The sequence below is a fragment of the Oreochromis aureus genome, linkage group 19 (genome assembly GCF_013358895.1).
Source record: "Oreochromis aureus strain Israel breed Guangdong linkage group 19, ZZ_aureus, whole genome shotgun sequence".
Lineage (NCBI taxonomy): Eukaryota > Metazoa > Chordata > Actinopteri > Cichliformes > Cichlidae > Oreochromis > Oreochromis aureus.
In genome coordinates this window covers 4,377,768-4,401,468 of record NC_052960.1, presented here as the reverse complement: position 1 = coordinate 4,401,468, position 23,701 = coordinate 4,377,768, and the positions used below count along the sequence as shown (strand labels likewise).

The following is a 23,701-nucleotide window of genomic DNA, read 5'->3' as shown; positions in this document are numbered from 1 at the left end:
GAATAATCTTTCTCCCTGCAGAATGATGGACTTTACATTCTCTTATAACCTTTCCCAGGTGTATGGCCAATAACTGCTGGCATTGTGTTAACACACCTGAATGCTTCACGCCAGCAAAATCTGCCAAAACCTCGGTTTTCATAGAGTTGCTCGCATTAATGGACAATGAGTCAGACAGTTACTTGTCCTCTTAATTGCTCTGGAAGCAGTGAGAGTGTTCTAATATTTTCACACACTGTTTCTGTTTGGCATAGATTTAGGTAAATAAATGAAATAAGCACACAGTGTAATATAGTTTGTTCAACTGAAGTTGCATTTACCTAATTTTAAGACCTGATAATGACCAGGTTTCATTGTCTTCTTACAAGTTAAAGGTGTACTTTCCTTTATACAACATAAAAACATTATTTTAGGTATAATTTCAGTTTTGTATGTTTCTTTTGCAATAATATTTATGACCAAGTCCAATGACAGAAAGTGTAAAATGAGACAGTAACAGTGAGTGATCTGAAGTGGAAGCAGAGAGAGAGATGGGGCCAGGCTGAGCAGCAGGATCCAAACACCCCTGCAGCAGAAGTGTCATGAAAAGATGATCTCCCATCCTCACCTCGCAACAGAGCTGTCAAGATGTTCAGACCTGCGATTTAACCTCCCAGCTTCACACTGTTACATCCTACTGACACACACTCACATGGAAACTCTAAGCCACAATGGCTTAGCTGCTTTCAAGCAACCAGTAGCAATGTCATAGAAAAATCTGCACAGCGTTAGCAATAATCCAGTAATTAGAGGCTACACACATAAAGCGCCATTACTCTATTTAACGAATGTTTAACCTAAAGCTTAATAAGAGAAATGGAAAAGAGAAATATGCAAGCACTGGAGGCATTTTTAAAATCACAAATGTGGTTGTGTATATTTTGAAAATGTCCCTGTCTTATCTGTGGGGCTTAAAGGAAGCAGACGCTTTATGTGAATGTTGCATTGCAGGGACAATAGGTATGCCAGGGAGCGCAGGGAGAAGTGTGGAGGTGACTGCTCCGAGCGTAATGTCAAAAAGATTAACATGAATTGAACAGCAAAGTGACACCTGAGAGACATTTGGCAAGAGCGGTGTGCTGCGGCACCGCACTCCACTGAACAGCAGACAGAACGGGAAGCAATTCAATAAGCGGGAACTCACACACACATCCCCCGCTGCATTGTCGTTTTTAAAAAAGCTGCGAGGATCAGCGTGATGTAAAAAGAATAAAAGAGGCGGCGATGTTTTTTCAACATTTCTTTTACTGATCTTTACACTTGTCACAGAACATCACACAAAATTACCAGAGCAGGCTTGCTCTTTTGTTATTTTTAATAAGACAATGCAGTTACATGTTCTCGATTCACACACAAACATTGCTCCGTCTTCCATTTTTAAGATGACCGCTGATAGTGAATGGGTTTCGGTGTTTTAAATTCCTTTTTTTCCGGTTCAATGTGGGTGACTCCACCTAACAATGCAAGTGTATCTATCCAAATCCTTTGGGCCTTAAGGTCATTATCATGGGAAAAAGAAAATTACAACAACTGGATATTTTATGTCCATTTTTTTAACAGCTTTGGCTTCAGTTTCTGATCCTCAGAATTCCCAAACGAGACACAGCAACAAACAAGACACCCACGATTAGTCTCCTAAGTGTGAGAGCTGGTTTGGTGCAGTGCCTGTCCTTAGTTTTGGATAAAGTGTATGTATTTCACATTGGCCTGACATATTTCTCTCCAATCAATGTGCTTCGAGTACATTGTGCATCGGAAATCAAGCACAAAGACGCAAGAAAACTCGAGGGCACATCCACAGACGTGACTCTCGAGAGGATGGGCATACTTTCAGAGTTCAGTCATAGTCACAGTTCATCATTTTGGAAAATACTTATTGTTTTATTTTCAAGAGACTAAATCAGAAGGTGTTAATAGTTAGCGTGTCATACAGCTGACCATAAACACCATACATGGGAGGACTGGACCTGTGCAAAGGTAACAAATCCACCAACCAGCAATCTTTTTTTTAAAAAACAAAACAAAACCAACATTGCTCTATATATATTTACAGAATCTAATTATCATGCTAACAACAAAATCTTTAAATTCAGAGTGTGTGATCCAGTTTTATGTTTTTTAGATTCATGTGATTTTTGGTAAACCAACAACAAACCTTCTCTGGTCGGATATGATGAGTATAAATGAGGTCTTAAACATTTAGCATTTAAAGGCTTAAACATCGCTCCTTCAAAGTTTGCAGAACTTTTGTGCTTTGTCAGAAGAGGAGGTGCTAGAAAACATGCATTCCAAAGTACAAAAAAAACAGAAACACTTTTCGGGTGTCTAAATTTAGTTGAACATTTTTTTTAACATCCCTGCATTTAACTACATGCCCGTGTCCTGTTTTAGTCAAACGCAGTCGCTTGGAATGCAAGATAGCTACGTAAAAACAAGAACAATTACATAAACACGCCATATACATGAATCTATAAAAACACTAAGGCACTTTGAAAATGTGATTTAACAATGTTCATGATTGTGTTGTTTTAAAGTAATCTGAAGAATAAACGATATCGTGCCACTGCCGCAGCACAGTCGCACGCCATAGCCTGAGTCAGCGTCAAAATCAGCAGTCACGCATAATCATGTGTGACCCCCCCCCACCACCACCCCGATTTATTAATAAAAACAACAGCTCAGAATCAAGTTTTTTTTTAAATGCTACATATTATGTTGCAAACACACACACAGAAGCAAACACACACTCCCAGATCCACAACCTATTATTTCATAGGCTTGTTTAGGGTCCTGAAACGAGACCGTCGCACCAATAGAAAAGCCCCATTTGAGACCTTTTCCTTTGTGCTGTGGGGCTTGAAAATGGTCTTGGAGACAGTGCAATAGCAAGTTTCACTTCACTTTGGGGACCTAAGACCCCGCCATATGTGACCTTGGTCTTTATAATTGTTTGAGAAATGTGTGCAGTGCCAACAGTGGCCGAGAAGAGGCTGTTTTTCTTTATCTCACTAATGCTAATGACAGCTGTGTCTGTGTACCCTGAAGTATAATAACCCATGAAAATAAAGCTGACTTGGCATTTCTATAGTGTAGGTAGCTTCCACCTTAATCTGTTATGAGGACAAAAAAAATCTTCAACCGATGACAGTTGTCGTCATCATTACATTTTTAGCAGACTTAGAATGCTAGTTAGTTATTGTCTGTGAGCCCTCCGATGCCAAAAGCTAAGCTTGTGTGGCCCTCTTTCTGTTGCAGTACAGTCCCACTGGCACTGTCTCACGCCTTCTTCCTCCTCCTCCTCCTCTTCTTCCTCCTGCTCTCCCTCCTCTTCTTCCACCCTATCTGTCATGCAGCTGTCCTCTGTCCTCCCGTGTGCATCACCCAGCAGGGTCCTAGTCCTACTTTTCTGGCTTGATTTGTTGCTAACAACATCGACCGAAGGCCCCGCTTGTCTTCTTTCGTCATCGTCTTCCTCCTCCTCCTCCTCTTCCTCCCGCTCTTCTTCCTCCTCTTCATTTTCCTCCTCTTCCTCAACATCGTCATCCTCATCATCACGATCATCCACGGCCACTGCCAGCCCTAACTTACTATGGCTGGCCAGCTGAAAAAACGAGGAGGAGTGCGGTGCGGACGAGGAGGTAGAAAGCGCTGCATCATACATGGAGAATGGGAGGTGGAGGTAGTGTCCCGCGGCTGCTGCCGCCGCGTAGATGCAGCAGCATGTCTGGGCACAGTCAGGGCGGAGATCCCCCTGTCCTCCACGGACCATTCGGAAACGTTTGCGCAAGGGCGGTCCGGCTTGGGGCGCTAAGCAGATCCGCGCGGGCACTGCTCTGTGGAGTGCCTGGTGAGCGGGGTTAGTGCTGGGAGGCAGGATGCAGGGGCCAGAGGCGAACGCTGGGTTGGGCGGAAAGCACCAGTCAGTGCTCTGGAGCAGGATCTCTGCTCGCAGACGGCGAAGGAGGTTGTTAACAAGAACGGAGCGGCGGAGGAATGCCTCGGGGTCATCGATGAATCGCATCTTCTCCAGGGAGAGGCGCAGCACGTGGGCACGCTCCTCCAGAACCGGTGCAACCTGAAGGACAGTTTCCCATTAGATCTACCTGTCAGTGACCTGCCTCAATTACTTACAAAAGACAGAGATGGAAATAGCTGGAAAATTTCATTAAATAGTATTGATACTAAACAGTTTGTGTTTCGGAATAAACTAAACGCTTCACTTTTCAACAGTGTTTCCACTTAATCTGTCTCAGTGTGTTTGTATCAATACTTACAGTCTGGCAGTATGTCCTGAAGCTAAAGGGTGCCTCATCATCATCATCAACAAACTTCCTCTTGAAGTACGCGATCCTCGACATTGAAATATGATCAGGAACTCGTCTGCAGGACGACTCTGCACAGAGAGGGAGAGAGAATATCACCATTAATCCTTTGCACTGATGAACTATAAGTTTTCACCATTACTGCGTGACATTAGCTAACATTAATCACCGACTGGTACGAACCTCCACAGTGAACATAGAATACTTAGACTCCAGCTCCTTAAAGTCCAGCCTGTCGTGCTGTTTATCCAGCTGGATTATTTCATGTGAGGTGCCCAGTTTTGTAGAAATCGACAGTAGAGATATCCACCTTCTGTTGAATATATTGGACGCAGCTGGCACGTGGTATCATGCCAAAAGTACATTTGAAAGAGTCAGCAGCGGTGTCTCTTTTTAGAACTTACAACATGGTTACTATACAAATCCACAAACCTTTGAGATGGCTTTAAAATACATAAAACTGCTCACAACAAGGTTTGTGGATTTGATTTGTTATATATTTATTTGAGTAATCAGGTCTCGTGATTTCTGCAAGAGACACTGCTGCTGTATTTTTGGTCGCTTTAAGCACTGCAAGCTTGAGTGTCATCTGCCTCTATCGTATGCGAGCAAAAACAGACATCTCTGTATCTCCAACACTACGTGACTCACACCTGAATAATCTAGATTTATAAACAGCAGCACAGGCCAGAGGCAAAAACAGATCAATTTGATTTTGGGGTAAACTGTCCCTTCAGGCGTTGATGCAGAAGCCAAAAATAGTAAATATAAATGAAATATTTTTAAACTGAAATTAATGTGCACACTATGGGGATGTTTAAGACACTGAAATACATGTTAAGATTTCGGAAGAGCCAAAGAGAGGCACAGAAACTTTGTGAGGCGACCCTGACTAAATTTTTCCCACAAATCTTGGGGTGAAGTCAGGGGACAAAACCTCAGAGACCAGGGTTGGGGTCAGAGTTAATACTTCAGCTGAAACATCTGTGTAATGCAAGACTAAAATACCAACATATCTTTTGCAGGGTCTTTGTCTTATGAGTGGGCTCTAACTTAAAATGGAACTAAGAAGCAGATGCCAGCCTGCTACCATGTTAATTAGCTGACCGCTCAACACAACAGCATCTGCTACAACCTCCCATAAGAAGCGCTGCATGCTTACATTCTGGTTCCTGGAGAGCAAGTCGCCTTGATGAGGCTTGGGCAGATGGCTCAGATTACAAGGTCGAGTATCGCCACACAACCGTTTCAACTCTGCTTGTTTTACTCAACAACTTCAATTGTGCAAGTTTGAATAAACAACTTAACTGTGCAAACATAAGTCTGTGTGTACCTGGAGTGAATTGTTCTTCGGAGCTGCATGGCGGTGCGGGGTTTGACAGGCAGGTCTTGGTGCAGCGCTCCGACTCCCATATGGGCTGGTAGGTGGAGAGCGGAGGGTCTCCCTCTGGGTCCAGGAAAGGATTCATGGACAAAACAAGGGTCATCTCTCTCTCCTAATCAGGTCTGGAAGAAACAGAATAAAAGAACGGCCGAGCTCAGTTTCCAGTTATAAAGATATTACATCAACGTACGCAGTATTTGGAAACAGAATGATAAACTGAGTTTGGTTTATCCACTATTAGCGGTTAATAATGAACCGGTTTCCATAAATCTCACAAGCGCTCTGCATATGTTCCCCTAATGACGCAGTAAATGTTAACAAGCTGTTTATCTGATGCTGCCAAATACATTGATTTTGCGTGGAGGAGTAACCAGCTTCTGTTCGAGCTGCATGACACATCTGAACGGCAATAATGGCGAGCGCTAAAAATTGGCAGATGGTTGGCAGCTCCGTTATATGCGCAGTTCTGTAAAGCGAGGGACAGATGGAGAAATGACACCCACTCACACCATGAATTCCCTATTGATTAGTTGGTAGGAGACTTGGCGAGATGTTTGACACCAATTTGTTCGGTGAAATGGATCCCACACATCAAATCACACTGGGAAGATTGTGTCAACAACATGATAATCTAGGAAGCGAAGGAGATGACGTGCGCGGTGCCAGCAGGACCGGAGCACAGGGCATACGATTTGACAACATGTTTCCAACAGGCACTGCGCTTATTTGATTCTTATTAATGCTGAATTAAGTGTGAACAGAACAAAATATTTCACTCTGTACCACCTTACGTTTGAAACTGAAGTGACGCCACTAAGACACCAAGATATTACTTGGCAGCGAGCAGCAGTAACCTGCCAACTGAGCTTTTTCAATCTGAAAACAGAGCCCTACTGTGAAGATGCCGAGTGGCCCGACAGCCAAAATCTGTCTGTGATCCTGTGAATCTGCAGAGAGACGCCGAATCGCTCTTTTGATCACAGCGAATGGCTGTCATTTGGTTCACTGTTGATTTTTTCCCCCCTTCATGCAGAATGCAGAGCCAGCTGTTTGAGTTATCAGCTGCCGGACCTCCTTGTCACCACCTTTCCTCCTCAAAGCTTCTCCTGCCCCTCCTCCACCTGCCCGCACGAACAGATATCATCACCCACAATCCATCCTGACAGACCAAACTGAGGCGACACCATCTCAGCCTCACCCCTGTTGGGTAGCTGATTAAAATGTCCGCTTCAATAAGCTCCCAGTTTTGCTTGGCTGAACAGTTTTATTTCTCTGTGCAGCTTTCCTAGCGTTTGCCTTTAACTGACTAATCAGGCACACCTAAAGCCAACGAAACATCAGCTCAGACAGAGCTGCTCTCACCAATCCAATCTACTCGTCCCCGGGGAGTAATGGATTACACACAACGGCGGTGCATTCAGCAGACATGCTTTAAAACTCAACATCGCCAGTCTTGTGCTATTTTCCTACACCACTGCAGTTGTTGCAGCAATCTGGCAATGTAGTTAATTTTATGCTCCATTTTATCCTCACTCATGAACACGACCCCCTGTGAGCTACGACCTCATGACGGCAGAAGGATTTACACGTCGCCGCGATTGCACGAGCTGCAGTGTCGGAAGAAACAGCCGACGGGGTCAATGAAAGTGAAGTGAATATTTAGGAAATTAAGCTGACACAGATACAAACAAAGAAGCGAACAACAAGTGGTTACGCTTGCAATGGAAAAATTTAAATGCAAACATCAAGAGAGAACAAAACAAACCAAAAAACAGTGTTTGGCAATCCACTGAATTACTGTCACTGCATGAAACTCAGCCTCTTTGCAAAGGTGTGACCTAGAGAGGAGTCATTTAAACGTCCATTTGCAACCCGAAAACATCTAAAAGTTGGTTAGAGTACACACCCTTTGGAATCCACCTACATTGAGAAGACAGGAGTAACACCACAGACCTACAGAATTAGACAATATCATTTACGTTTTTGTACTTTGGCTTTACGTAAATCACGTCTTCAACAAAGCTGCGTCCCTTTTTGCAGCTTTGCTTTCAGTTGACTCTGCAGGAACTCTCCCTTGCATTCAAACTAATAACAAAAGTCACACAGTGACACAACCAGTCTCTTTTGAGGTTAAAATGCTGTTTTTGTCAGTTTAGCTTGAAAATGTTCTAAATAGAGCACACACTTTAACCAATATTGATTTCTTTTAGGCAGCTAAAATCCACTTTGCTGCTGACCAGCTCACATGGCTTTAGCTTCTGTCCCAGTCTGTGCTCCTGTCTGCTGGATCTGCCTGGTATGAACGGTCACAGTTTTTCAAGATTTCAATAGTCATGTTATGCAAAAGCAGAAAAGAACACTGGATATCGGTAAAGTGTATATAAAGTACATTAAAGTGTACAAATGGGAGAAACATGTCAAACTAAAGATGATTATAGTAGACAAAATATTTTGTGTGGAACAAATGACAATGAAAAAGTGACATGTGTAAAGGTATGTAAGGAAAACACATCCATCCACCCATTTTTTTAATTGCTTATCAGCTTAAGGTTGGAGGGCGATGACACTGGGACACTGAGAAAGAGGCAGGATATATCCTAGACAGATAAGGTCAGGATGATAAGGTTTGGCGATACGTCCAACAACCAACATCAGTCCAGCGATCACTGAACATTTGGGAACAAATTTGATTTGAAAAGAAAAAAAGGGCTGGGAAGCTGAAGGACTCTAATGAAGAAATGAGATGAAGGACTCCCTGCAGCCTCTAAATGAACAAAGAAATTTACTGCTAGAGGTTAACATAGCATGTTAGCTCAGAAAGGAGAAACTTGGGGAGTGCTTTCCTACTTAGTTAATCATTTCAACTTCTTGTTTGAAGCCAACTTAATGCAACTTACTTAATATTCATTTTGTAAATTATGGTTCTGTTAGTTCCCATAAGTATGCAGTCTCCCTCGGTTTCACCACTCAGACCAAAGCTAAGATGCCTGAGGTTTTAAAAACAGGATTTTGGGTGACACCACAGTGGCTTTATCCATCTTCATCATACACAAATAGGCCTAGAGGAGCAGCTGGTGAATTTTGACTATATATGGAGGAGACGATGATGATTTTAAACACTTGCCTTAAATTTGAGGTAACGGGCACACAGAGTGTGGTACTGTGGTGGGGGAATTCAGCAAGCAGATTTGAATGTCGGCAGATGTGGAGGAATCAGACGGAGAACAGGCCAGAAAGAGGTTGAGGGTTTTCTTCTGACTCCACGCTGGAGCCTGCAACTCAGCTATTCTGGTTTTGGTCATAATCCACCATGTTACTTTATGAATTATGCACATTTTCTAACATGCTGTCAAATGAGTCAAATCATACTTCTGTGAACTACATTTCACTGCTGAGGGTTTCCACACCTAAGGACCACCAACTAGGGCCAATTATGTCACTGTCATTGAGCGCTAGTGCCATGCTTAATTAGCAGCTTTGGCCCCTCTCATCTCTCCACCCCAAGCTGCTTTTTTGCCCTCAGCTATTTTTCTCTCCATCACCTCCCCTTACCGCGGCTGTTGCTACGTTTGCTCGGGCACAAAGAAACAAGCATGCCATTACTCCCTCTGCCCTCCGTAGGGACCTCCATCTCGACATCCCCTCTCCCTCCTTCGCTCATCTCTTTCATCCCCCCACCCTCTCCGCCTGAATCCCTCTCTCAGTCTCTCGCTGACATCCTTTCAACAGCGGTCACAGTTGACAGCTCTCTGAACCAAGGGGGTGAAGAAAAACAATGAGAATGCCGACAGAGCAGCTTCCCTACATGTGCAGCAATACTTCTTGTTCTTCAAAGAAAAGGAGGGGGAGGAGGAGGAGGCAGTGAGAACAAGTGTGTGTGTCTGTAAAAGAAGAAGGAGGAAGAAACGGAGGGTTGAGGAATAAAAGCAAGGAACGAGGAGAGAATAATCTCCTAGGGTGGGAGATCATCCTGCTCTTCCTCCTGTTCTTTTTCTGAATGTGTGCATTTCAGGGGCAAAAAAACAGAAGAAAAAAAACTGAGTGCGCACAAGTGTGTGCTAGCACTGTGTGAGTGCTTCACCTCTGTTCAGTCACAGCTCCTCTGGCTCCATCCCTCTTATCTTTCCTCTCTCACAGCTTCCCTAACTCTGTCTGACTCTCCATCTCGCCTTCTTTTTCATTACACTCTTTGATGATGAGAAGTTAATTGCGGTGCCAGGGCACGAGACAAACCGTGGGAGGGATACAGAGAGTGATAGAGAATAGGAAGGAAGACTGAGGGGGGGGGGAGACAGAGGGAGGGCGGGATAGATGGTATGAGTCAGGGAACGAAAGATAAGTGCCTTAGGAGCCTTGTCATGAGTGGAGACAGATCGCCTGCAGGGATGATTTCTGCTGCTGTGATTGACTCACTCCCTCCAGCGTTGAGACAGGCAGGCGAACACACACTCAGACACACACAGCTTGATGTGTCCTGAAACATTTTGAAAGGGAAGCCAAGAAAGGACCACAAGTGTTGACCACGGTGCTCAGACACACACATTTCTATGGAGGTATTCAGTTATCACAGTACTCTGCAAAGGTGTTGGACACGTCGCATGCTTAGACAGTCATTTATCATGCAACACCATTAGGGTGTCAAATTTATTCTGCACCACGGCTGCAAACGTACAGCTAACATCGTGATCTTCAGCCACGAGGAGAAGAGCTTTGAGAGCGAAACTACAAAACTTTATAACGTCAGGTTAAACTTCCCAAGTAAACCATTCTACAAAATGTGAATATATTTTACCTCAAGCGTGTAGCATCTCTAACCTGCTTCATGCAAGTTGCAGCTGGGATCAGATCTGCTCACTGACCAATGTGTTCTTTTGGAAAACAACATCACAATTTCTAGAAGATGCCCTGCAGCTCAGAATATGTATAACAAAGAGTCTAAACACTTTGACTTTAGCTGACAAGTTTTAATTCAGTTTTTTTTATTGTTCTTTGGGCCTAAATAAAGTGACAAAATACAACAATAGAGAGGATTACAGATGAATCCATGACACACATTAACAAAACTTATCTGGTGTTTTTTCCTCAGCTTTCCTTCTACCTTCATCCTGTATTAGATTTTAAAATTCCTCACATTTGTTTTGGATATGGATTACATTTGATCCTTCTCATGAGAAATACGCAGAAATGCGTCTGTGACCGGCAGCGGGGCGAAGCAAACCCCACTGCTTTTACATGAAAGGGCACAAGCTCCACATTAGTTAGCGTGTATCTTAATTATGGCTTTAGTGTCGTAGAGTTCATTAATCCTGCCATTCCTTGATAACCCCCAAGGTAAAGCTAAGTAGGTCAAATTCATTTCATAGTGCAGCCCATCAATGGGAACATCACAGAGTCGGTCTGAGATCACACAAAGAGACACGACAGCCTGAAACAACAGAACCGTGACAGGTTTATTGGAAAACTTGCACAGTTCGAGAGATAAAGCTTTTATATAATGCATTTTATATTTACGCTATACATCTTGTTCCTGCTGTTCCTACAAACTGCTGCTGTAATACATTAATAAGCTGCATCTCATTATCTATGTAAATGGCTGTTGGTTATATTAGGTGTCCATTTATTGACACACTTTATTAGGTACACCTTGCTGGCACAAGGTTGGACTCTTGGTACTGGCAATTCTTGATTCTTAATGGAAAAGATTGAGCAGGGTGCAGATTTTTCAGCTGAACACCTATGATGAGATCTGGTGACTGTGGGATCCATTTGAATACAGGGAACTCATTTTCTTTAAAAAAAAAAAAAAAAAAGTTCAGTTGCTCCTTTGGTACCAAGGAGCACAAAGAGTGCCAGGAACATATGACTCACAGCGTTGTGTTTTTCAAATATTTGAAAAATCCATGACTCCAATTTAATGACCCTGTGAGAATTGGAAGCTGAGCTTCCTGTTCTTGGTTGACAGGATTGGCTTCTGGTGTGCTCTTCTGCTGATGTGTTCTGCACTCAGAGATGCTCTTCTGTGTTGTAATTTGCCTTATCTTAGTTACTGTTGCCTTCCTTTTAGCTGAAAGTGATCTGGCCATTTACTTTAACCTCTGACATCAATGAGATGCCGAACGTTCCCTGTAAACCCTAGAGATGGTTCGGTGGTTAAATCTAAAATACCAGCCCATCTGCCATCAAGAGCGATGCCACATTTAAAGTCTTATCACCTTTCTACCTCATTCTAATGCTCGGTGTGATCTTCAGCAGGTTGTCTTCACCACGTCTTCATGCCTAAATACTTAGTCGCTGCCATGTGATTAGATATTTGTATAAATAAGCAGCTGAGCAAGTATACCTAAAGAAGTGTCCAGTGAGTGTATGTGACAAAAAAAGGCAGAAAACTGCAGCTGAAGTCGGTTTTTCTTGACATGAATGCTGGAGTGACACCTCCTATTGTACTGTGACCCCCCTGACTGGAAACCACAGTTACAATCTTGTGAGTGGTGTCACACATACACCTCCAACTATGACGGTGTTAACAGCTGGAATTTACTGGACTTCATTGTTCATCTTTTCTTCATTTTTCTGCAGCTACATGCCTTAGAAGTGAACACTGTACCACTGCCAGCAGCTTTTGTTTTCACATTCTGTTTGCAACTGCTGCACAGCATCCACACACACACACACACACACACAGCAGGTTTTTATGCTGAACGTGGTACTCTGTAGTCACAGGCATTTATGACATTAAGGTGGGTAAACCAGGACCCTCAGCTCACAGTGTTTTAATATATGAGAGCGTGTTGTCAGCTGCAGTTTTTTAGGAATATTTAAGAGAAAAAAAATGAGCACCAGCCAAACATGGGGGATTTTATTTGTCCACTGATTCTGAGAAGCTTTGAAGCATGTCTCTAATAAACTCTGTGCTCTCTCTCAAAGTATTTTTCTCTGCGGCCTCAAAAATGCTAATCAATCCAGCATGTGTTTAACAGAGTGTGTGCTGTATCGCTGTGTGTGTGTGTGTGTGTGCTAAGTGTTTACTCCCTGTTTCTTTGGCCAGGTTCTTCAAGCCTTAGGGGAGCAGATAGCAGTGAAAAGATGTCTGTGGTTTTCACATCAAAATAGATCCCGGACGGCCTGAGAGCATCGCACACAAGCATGCAATGTGTCACGACTTAACAACCACGCAGAATCAACCAGATAAATTGTGCAACAGGGAATTGTGCAGAGGACACGAGTGTGTCGGCAAGATTTTGCTCTGCCATATTCCACTGCAACAAATGCACAGCCAGAACAACAACAGCACAAATTCAACAAATTCTGACAAGGAGCAACTATGTTTGCAGTTCTCAAATCTTAATAAAAATAAAGAAATAACCTGCTGCTAGGGCTGCTCAATTAATCGAATTTTAATCTCGATTACGATCTGGGTTTTCAACGATCATTAAAAATGACTGAGCCGATTATTAGCACCTCCCTCGTGCTTTACTCTCGCGCTGCTCCGTGTGGCAAATCGAGCGCATCTCTCTGCGTTTCGAACACGCGTCACAACAATTAAGAGGACCCGAGGGAAGCTCGGAAAGCTCGGAAAGCTAAGCAGAAGTTATTTGGAGAGGAGAGGATAATGGCTGCTGAAGAAAGAATGCCGTTGGTTGAAAAGAGAGGTAAACGACTTCAGTGGTGTGGAAACCAATGTTCCCTCTAAGCTGCGCACGTGCGCAATTGCGCACTGCTGGCACGGTCTCTGCGCACAGAAAATCTGCCTTGCGCACAAAAAAAATCTAACCTGAATTGAAATTAAAATTAAAACTTTAACAATTCTGTTTTGCAGTGTTAGTCAGTAAGTGACTGGCTGCTCCTGTATGGGATTAGAACGATGCCACCTTATCCTGTAGTCCAGCCAATAATGCGATTCACATTCGTATATACGCAGCCAATCAACGTCGTTGACAGGCTATGACAGCGTCCTTATGTGCCGACGCCGGTGTTTTAGCTAGCAAAGCGTCGTGGCTGATGTGCAGTGAAGCCACATTAATGACAACGTGTCCAACCATTGGAGATGTGAGCAGGACAGACGGAACAATTGACGGAAAAAGTGTGGACTTTATACCAGTTTTTAAATTGTGTTGATCGGCCACGTAAAACCAGAGTTATGATAAAAATATCTGCAATGTTTGGTTTTCTTCCTGAATACTATCGTTGTTTATATTTACTGCGGAAGAACGGTAAAACGGCGTTTTATAAGGAAAACGCTCGAAAGCACTCTCCGCCTGTGAGCAAAAACAAAACAAAACCCCCACCCTTTCCTATTGGTCGAAAAAGTACCATGTCGATCAATCAAAAATGATATGGCAACGTGGCATCTAGTTGTTAAGAAACGGGGAAGTTTTAGGAGTGACGGCGGTGTTCTGAGATGTGAGAGATTTGAGACGTTTAGCGCAAATCTTGTGTAGTTAGTGTGTAGTTAGTGTGTAGTGTAGTCAATAGTTTTGTTGTGTGTGTCAGAACAATGAGGCGACTGCTGAATGTTACAGGTGTTACAGCAGTGATACATCTCCTGTTGTCAGGCCTGCAGGTATCAGGCTGTTGTTCTCCTTTATCTCATAGTGGACAGAAATTATTTTTTGGAGTGGCACAAATAATGTGTGTGGCATCAAATTTGATGCAGAACAGTTGATTGTTCTGTAAATAGTTTGAAATGTTTATTTAAAAACGCCTTGGCTGCATTAAAAAAAAAAAAGCTGCAAAAAACTTTGTTTGCCAAACTGAGTTACTTTTTTGAAGAAGTAACTATATAATTAATTGCCCAGCATTGGTCATTAAATACTGTATTTGGCAGACAGAGTTACAGGACTCTCTCCCAGACCACAGACTCAGACTCATAATACAAGTCAGAGCTTTATGGAAAAGAAAGAAAGAAAGAAAGTTGTGTTTTCAAAATTGGAGTTCAAGTTATTTTTACTTCCAATAGTGTTAACATACTACACAGGTCATGAACAGGATTTTTTACATTTTCATTGTAAGTGGGCTAAAGCAGTTAATTAAAAGTAGTCTAACATAAATGTAAATGCTGTAATTTGATTATTTTAATAAACTATGTAACTTGGATGGATTAGATGCTGGCGTGACCACAGTGCACACGTCTGATGTCGCTCACAGTGGTCCAAGGGATCGCTCAGGGAGTTTGTGTGTTCGCTCAGACACATGAAAAATTAGAGGGAACATTGGTGGAAACATTATGGGTTTGCGGAGTCAGACGTGGATCAAATATTGTGCAGTATTTGGAAGTTCACTAAACATAGATGTTTACATTTTTCATTTATTTTTTATATTGCAAACATTTGCACTGTAATCAGTATTTGCACACTATTTTATATTATTTTTTGACAATCTTTAAAGCCATTATTCAATACATTGTTATTGTTAAATAAATATTGTCAAATAATCGAGATCTCAATTTCAGTGAAAATAATCGTGATTATCATTTTTGCCATAATCGAGCAGCCCTACCTGCTGTAGATGTTATATCGCTCTACATAAGTAGGTAATATTATAAGTGTGAACACTGGGGTCATAATTATGTGCTTCTGGGTAAAAAAAAGACCTTTGACACACAGATATATGAGCAATAATGTAAAATGTGGAAACATTAATGTAACTGCAGTTTCTTCTCTTTTAATGAGTAAATTAATTCCTTTTTAATTTTAATTGTTGTCCAAAAGATGAAAAATCTGTAACACTAAATTGTTATTATTCAAGTTTAAATTAAAAATCGGATATATTAAAGTTTCTATAATAAAGTCCAAAAATGAATCAGTTCTGTATTTCCTGAGGTGCTCGGACCCTGAAGGGCTCTTTTGATGGTAATGAATGACAGTAAGGTGAAGTGAAATGCATTTTATATAATGCATTACAAAGCAGTGGGTATCAAACTCTCTGGCCCCAAAGCACAGCAAAGGGCAAACCAAAATTTCAACGCACATCTGCCTGAAATAACTTTTATGTCACCTGACGTCAGTTCTCGACTTTAATGTCAGATGAAGACACTTTTGAGCATGACACCGACATTTCTTTTTGCTTTTAAAAACACTTTATCAGACCGTCAGCTCTTCTGAAGTAGACAAACTCTCCCTCATATTTCATTTTCAGGTGCCTTTACAGCTGGTATGGCACCATGTTGGTTGGGACTAATATCGTAAATTTAAATTGTATTCATTACTTTTTGTACATCTGCAGTAATAATAGCACACCCAGGCTTGCTGTGGGACACCGTTTGGAAGCCCCGGGTATAAAGCACTGAGAAGCACGCTGATATTGACCTTGTGCATATGCATGAAGCAAAAAAAAAAGGCTTTTAAAAAAACATCACTGTCAACAGCGTCAGCTCCTGTCACAGCCTTTGTGTGTGTCAGTACTTGCTCCTGCACAGATTCAGGCAGGTGCGTGCGTGTGCTGGCAGTTTGTGTGGTGGACCAAATCTAAGCGACACATCTCCACAGTGGGAAGATAAGTGGGTGTAGCCCTGAAAGAGCTGCCTGTGGTTGCGTTGACGGGAGTTTCAACAGCAGGCTTCCTCAGAGCTCTGTGATCTCACGGCAGGCACTTTGGATCTCGCAGGAAGAGGAAAAAGTTGAGTGTCGGCACTGCCTTCGCTGCTCCCTTGCTTTTCTTTATAGTATGATGCCTGCTGCCTCCGCTCACACACACAGACACTGAATGCTGATGTGATGTGACGGGGACAGCGGCACTGAAACCTGTCACATGTGGAGTACCTGTTGTGTCTAGAGATACCTGGCCAGATGCATCAATACAACACCTGGTCTTTTCTATCCTCAGTCTCGCTTTCACTAGAGAGGCTTTCAAATACTGAAAGCTTCTAGAAATGTGCATCTGACTGCGAATGCAAATAAAGTACAATTAAATGTGGCACAAAAGCAGCCAGAAACCCTTTCTGCAACTCAAAACTTTAAACAGCATCATCTATAATATGGATACAGAAATGTGTACTAACGAGAGCTTACATAGTCAATAAATGTCATTCCAAAAGGGTGCAGCTGTTTGCAGTGATTCTGCGCTTCATTAACTGCATTTCCACCCACCTGTTTGTGTAACACAAAGTTAAAATAGCACCTTCAAAGTGCGAAGCTGAGAGTTGGTGAATCAGAAAATGTGACAAAGAGCAACGGAAACAAACTGTACATAAAGTGATACAGCGAGACAAAAAATTAGAGGATAAAGTCAAACCTATGAGAATCAACGAGTTCCTCAGATTAATACACGAAACACACAAAAGAATGCAAGAAATCCTGGCTTTCCATCGCTTTGGGGTTGACTTGTTTTGCAGTTGTAATGTTGAAATGTTGTGTGCCTGCTTCAAAATTCAACTCACTAAATACTTGACCACTATAGGAACTTGGAGTTGCATTTAAGTCAGTCATCATTTTCCACTTTTCCAACGCCAGGTCATTTTGGGCGCAGGCTAGTGAGATATTGGAGGCATCCTTCTCCCCAGCAAAACTTTCCACTTCCTCCCAGGTGATTCTGAAGCGTTCCGAGGCCAGATAAATAATAATGTCTCCAGTCGGCTGTTCATGGAAAACCTTCAAAGGGAGTCACCCATGAGGCACCCTGACCCAATACCCACATCACCTCAGCTGGATCCCGTTGGCATGAAGAAGCGGCTCTACACTGAGATCTTTCCGTACGTCATCCATCCTTTGGAACAAACTGATTTCAATCTCAGGGTCGGTACCCAGATTTTATGACCACGAATGCAGATGGGCTGCTAAACTGAAAGCTTCGACTTTTGACTTTGTTCATCTCCAGTTCATCTTATTGCTGAGCTAGCGTGGAAAACTGTATATGATGAAGACATTTCTCATTATGCAGGACAAGGGAACATAGTGCTGTGAACACGTCACATTGTATGGTCACTGTTAACCATTGAGGAACAAAACACTTTGTGGAAGTCTGAGCTAGCAGCTATAATGTGGTGACCATCTGATTGTTTTAATTAGCTCCTTTGGTCTGGCTGTTTTATCCACTTTAAAGCCAACATGCTTCCAGCTTCATCCCAGACTGGTGACCTATCCAGGCTGTTTGTCATCCCCCACTTATCCAATTCAGCAACTCTGAACTGGATAAGAGGAAGAAAATGGATGGATAAAACCAGTATAATCCCATCTGTGAGGCCGTTCATAAAATCAGTCGGAAATATTGGCCTAATTGTGGTTATTTGGAAATTCTGAAAAGTTTAAAGTTAAACATATTAATCAATCAATTGAAACAGAATAAAATCCCTGCTTTAGTATCATTAAAATACCCCCAATGTGTTTTTTATTATTATTAATGTTTTTTCTTTTTAACACTCTATCATTAGTATACCTGATGCATTAAAAAACTAATGTTATTTAATAAAAATACCTAAAATATAAACACAGATTTAGATGCTGACACACTTTGCATAAAAAATAAGTACTGCAGGTTAATACCAGCTGGCAGAGAGTGGCACGATGACTAATAAACTCTATGAGAGAGGATGAACTGAGGGTGATCAGCATACTTTAACTGAGAACTGTAAGCTAACACGCAGCCCACTTCTTCTCAATATGGAGAAGCTACGACCCATCAACGCGCCTGTTGAAGTGGGGGCGGATAGTGTGCGCGAGTGCTGGCATCAGAGGGTGAAGCAGCGAGAGGGAACAGATAGAGAGTAGATAATAGCTTTCATGACATCAAGATCTCCTTCAGAATAGCAACAACAAGGCACTGTGAGCCATGAATCAAAACTGAGACACTCAAATGGAAAGCAATTAGCCCCCTGCTAGTGAAGTGGACCGCAGTCAAACAGAAGCAGTAGCCATGCTGACTAAATCAGAGAGAAACGCTGCAGAGGTGTGAACAAAAAGTCAATCAACAGGTTTTTTCAAGGATTTAAAAAAAGCCCCGAGACACATGTCATCAGGGCTCGTATCGCTGGCCTTGTCGACTGAGATGGGCAGATACTGGATGCTTTTTCCTGTTTTTTGGTGTTATGTTCATTAGTAATGCAATGACAAGCTACAGACTTTAAAAATGGTCAGTTATGGTTACAAAGCAGACTCCTTTGGACTAATAAATGCCAAAACCAAGCTGAAAAAAACCCCAAATAAACACTGATATATGACCAGAATTTCACCAGTGGTACACATCTGGCAATTAGGGCTGTTCGATATAACGATATATATCGGATGACGATATAAAAACATCTATCGTTTCATTTTATGCTATCGTTTGTTTCGTGGTGTCGCAAAATAAACTGTTTACGGCAATATTTTTTCATTATTTTGATGGTCACTGTAGTGGCTATATTAATTTCCTAAAGTTCTCTCTTTCTCTTATATTTAATATAACCACACTACAGACGGACAAGCGCTTATTTTTATTCGTTGTCGTTAGCAACAACGACGGTAAAACCACCTCGTGTCCGCTTGTTTATTTTCCACATAAACCTTTCACAATAAAGCTCAAGATCCTGTTGAGACTTTTCAAAATAAACTGAATCACGTGAAAGATGCAGAGTATTTACGGATGAGAAGCAAACAAGAGCCGTCAGGTGCTAAAAAATAAACCTTAGACTCAAACGTTAGAACAGGCTTTTCCCTGCAGCACGCTGTGTAATAAATACTCACAAAGAAAACGGCGGCCATTACAACCTATGTCTAAAAATGTATTTCATGCATCAGTTAAAACACTCTCCAGGTACTCGACGCCCAGCTGGAAACACTTCACGCAAGTCGAGCTGCCCGACATTCACAGAATTTACAGAAAATGTTACATTTTTGTGATTTATATCGTTATCGGACGATAGATGTCTTAATATCGGGATATGAGATTTTGGTCATATCGCACAGCCCTACTGGCAATACAAAAAAAAAAAATCACAAATAAGTCCAGCTACTCTGAATGTACCAATTAAAATTGAAATACAGCACGAGGCAAGATTCCCACCATCTGAGCTGGAGCTGTGCAAACTCTAAGGCAGTGGAGTTGTGCTTTTATTTGGTCCAGATTTACGTTTTCTATCGAGCTGCTACAGAAAGCAAAAATGATTTCTGTCTGGTGTTTGTTTCAAGGTCAAAAACTGCAGCTCCCCAAGTAACTGCCTCCTCTGCTCTTACGCTGGTATTTTCTTTCTTTGCTTTTTTCTCCTTTTGGGTTGCATCTTTGATTGTGCTTGTGCCAGCTTGCAGCCTGTCAGGAGCTATCAGAGGGGCCGTCTTGGCCGCGGTGGCGTGACTAAGCTGGGTTCAGGGCCCTCGAGGGTTTCACCGGGCGCTCTTCTTGCTGAGCGGTGACACATGTGTTGTGACAGGGAAGCTGCATTATGGACTATCTGGGGACGGCTTGTTGTGGCTGTGAGGGTTCACGGGCCGGGGTTGTGTGTGGGTACGTCACTGCCGATGCTCCCAGAGGTGGACATGCCGCACAATAAAGACAAGCAAGGGCATCGTGTGTGTTTGTGTACAAAAAAGAAAAGAAGAAAAGTGTAACAAATCCACTTTTCTTCTTCCTTTTGAACCTGTGCATGAAACCAAAGGTGATTTTTTTAAGCTAATAAAAAAAAGGGAGTGAAATCCTCCAAGACTGCACATGTGTTAGCAGTTATGATAAGTGATTAACTACTTTTCCTTTCTGGAATGTGAGGCATTTTGAAGCAGTGTTTGTACATGTTGCATTAATTCTGTCAGGTCTAAATTCACCCCAGACACCCACACTAAAGCACTGAAAGAAACCTTTGAGAAAATTCCTCTTGAGCCGGAGGATCTCGGGCTGTAAATACTGCCCGTGAGCTCCTTGCTATAAACGAGAGCAAGAGGAAGTCACACCTTCCTCTATTTTTACACTTAATTGTGCAGAAACAAACGTGCGTTATCCTTTCCTCTGAAGTTGCTCTTCGTACTTGTGTGTCATTCTGGAGCACAAAGGAGCATTCATGATGGGAAAGCTGTGCCTGAGGGGGGGAGGGAAAAAAAAAGTCTGGGGCTACACCCTGCGGTCCTGACACACACACAAAAACACTCACTAAAGCAGCTCAACTTGTCTTGGCTGAGACCTTTTACACAAAACAGAGCAGAGAAAGAGAGGGACAAAGGGGATGATGTGAAGCCAGCCAACTATCATCACCACTGACATCCCTTCAGCATTATTTTTCCAGACTTTCCTTTGCACTGGAGTCTCTATAATCCACTACATCTATCCTTTTTCTGCTTTTCTGCCTAATTACATACCAGTGCAGGTTTGTGTATGAGCCGCACACTTGTTAATTTTATGCTTGGCACCAGTGCGCTGAATCTCCTTAAGCGTACACTACATGTCTGCTAAGAGCCATGTTTTGCAATGCTGCTCCAGATGTGAGTCTCTGCGCCCCACTGAGGGAGATGAATAGCTGGGGGGGCTGCAGGCTACCTACAGGTTCACATCCTTAATGAGCAGAAGAGTCTGCTGAGAGCGAGATATGATTGATAGCTCAGCAACAGAACTGAAAGGGGGAAATCACAGCGAGGCTTTTGATAAAGACGGTGGGGTGGAGGGGCTCTGGCAGGCGGCAAAGAGAAGGAATCTGGCATCGGACTTGCCCGAGCTGGATGCCAAGAAGCCGTCCACCGTGCTGCAGAAGCCCCGACGCTTCCTCTTGTTACAACCCCTCTCGTCTGTACTGTCTGACCTGGATGTTTCTCCCTGTTGCGTGCCTCACTATATTCCACATAGCACTTTTCACCCCCCTCCAAGGGAAACAAATAGCAAAGGTGGAATTCCTGGCAAGTGACTCCGGATGTTGTTGGCAGCGAGAGGAGGTGAAGCGTATCCAACGCTATTACCAGCCGGCTGCACTCGAAGCCTTTATTTCACCAAAACAGCAGATACAGAAAGGCGGAGGGAGATGATGTTTATTTATTGCCTTCACTCCATTACGCATGCCAAGCTGGAATTTTTTAATCCCATCTGGGGCTAACAGCGTGTTAATAGTCCACCCTGGGAGCAGTCGATGCTTGTGACTCTAAGCCCGAGAAAGCACAGAAATGACATCAAGGAGACAACAGAAGCTCAGGATTGAGCTAAATCGCCTAAAAGCCTGTCCTTTCAGAAGGCAGCAGTAATACAGGCAACCGCCACTTCAGGATTTGCAGCCAAGAGCAGTCGCCACAAAAATAATGAAGTGAGGCTGGATGGGTGCCAGGAGAGTGGCTGGTTATGTCAGCCTGCGTAATGTGTAGGACCTGGGTGTCTGTCATGTCACACCAGTGAGCTATTGAGCGCCCCGGTTCTCATTAATCCCGCAGGTAGCAAGATCTATATCAGGTTTATCCAATAGTTTACTCAGGTCGGTAAAATCACGCACACAATTCAGGAGGACGCACAAAAACAGTTTCAATAAACATTTTCCATTCACAACTTAACATGTAGCACATTAAAACAAAATCATAAGCTACTGTTTAACAAGCAGACTGAAAACAAGGACCGCGCAGTGATTCAAAAACGAACCCAGACCGTTTACTACTTTATTTTAAGAGCCTACTTTTACTTTCCAGCGCCGGGATCCTGAGCACGTTCACACATTAGAGCGAGCAGATATGATCTTACCTGACTTGAATTGTTTGGACCTCGTCCTCGGCTCCACACTTGCTTTGTGGTAACGGCAGGAATCCAAGGTGCGTTAATGAAAAACGAAAAAAAAAAAAAAACAACTACTAAATAAATACTACCGCGTCCTCCGGCGGCTCTGCCTCGGTCTAATTTTAGACTCCTGGCAGACACGCGAGGCGCACAGGCGGGTTTAAATACTACTTGTGTAATTACCAGTTAATTAGCGACTTGTCTACATACTAATCAGTGAGCGCGCGCCGTTTTTCTTACTGCACCCGCGCGTTTTCCTAGACGGCAAAGGTTGACAGATGCCGCAGCTGTTTTATTTGATGTTTTCTTGTCTTCTCTTCGGCGGAGGGATAAAGGCGAGCCCCGGCTCTCTCTGTGGTAGTCCATTCACGGTGGTTCTCCGCGCAGAGGGTCCCGAGCTGCTCCCGTCGGTTGACAGTTAATATGAACGTGCGTCGGAGAGAAAACAACAGCAGCAGCGCCGCAGCTCCATCCCGACCAGTCAACTACTGCTGAGGAGTTCACGGCCTGCTCGGAACTTCCCCCACTCTCCCGTTCTCAGTGACTTATCGCGCCCGCGTTATTGTATGTCGATTAATTTGTTATTTGTTTTGCAAAAAGCACCCACAGAAGAGCGTTTTTATTACCACGTGATAGGGCCGTGGCTGGGTTGTTATGTGGGGGATCCCTGGGTACAAATTAAAAGTCAGCCAAATCCAGTGGCATGTCCACGTGGTCGAGACGACCTGCCGAAGTTCAAAGCCACCATCAGAATGAGGAAGAAAGGTGATTTAAGTGGGTTTGAACGTGGCGTGGTTGTTGGTGCCAGATGGGCTGGTCTGAGTGTTTCAGAAACTGCTGATCTACTGGAATTTCCCAGCACGGTCATCTCTAGGGTTTTCAGAAAACGGTCAGAGAAAGAGAAAATATCCAGTGAGCAGCACTTCTCTGGAAGATGCCAGAGGTTAGAGGAAAATGGCCAGATTGCTTTGAGCTGATAGGAAAGCAACAGCAACTCAGATAACCACAAGTTACAACAAAGTTTTGCAGAAGAGCATCTCTGAACACATAACACATCGTAAAACATTGAAGCGGACGCACTCGAGCTGCAGAAGAGCACACTAGGTGTCACTCCTGCCAGCCAAGAACAGGGAGCTTAGGCTAAATTGTACACACTGCCCGGTCTGATGAGTGGTGATTTCTGCTGGAACATTTGGATGGCAGGGGCAGCATGTGGTGCAAACAACATGAAAGAATAAATCCATCGTGCCTTGTATCAATGGCTTACAGTGCTGCTGCTGCTGTAATCATGTTTTTTGGCACACTTAGTACCAAT

At 43.0% G+C, this 23,701-nt stretch overlaps 1 protein-coding gene across 2 annotated transcripts; it reads right to left on the bottom strand.

Annotated features, from left to right (window-relative positions):
- Positions 1–1,264: 1,264 nt before the first annotated feature.
- sertad4 (SERTA domain containing 4) lies at positions 1,265–23,138 on the bottom strand. 2 transcript variants are annotated; one of them, XM_039603737.1, is made up of 4 exons: positions 23,013–23,138; positions 5,695–5,867; positions 4,314–4,432; positions 1,265–4,114 (listed from the first exon to the last, which is right to left on the bottom strand). In XM_039603737.1, the coding sequence occupies exons 2-4, from the start codon at positions 5,846–5,848 to the stop codon at positions 3,233–3,235; spliced, it is 1,155 nt and encodes a 384-aa protein (XP_039459671.1). In that variant the 5' UTR covers positions 5,849–5,867; positions 23,013–23,138; the 3' UTR covers positions 1,265–3,232. The 2 variants fall into 2 exon arrangements, with proteins under 2 accessions (XP_039459671.1, XP_031583930.1); XM_031728070.2 differs by lacking the exon at positions 23,013–23,138 and adding an exon at positions 22,354–22,991.
- Positions 23,139–23,701: the final 563 nt, after the last annotated feature.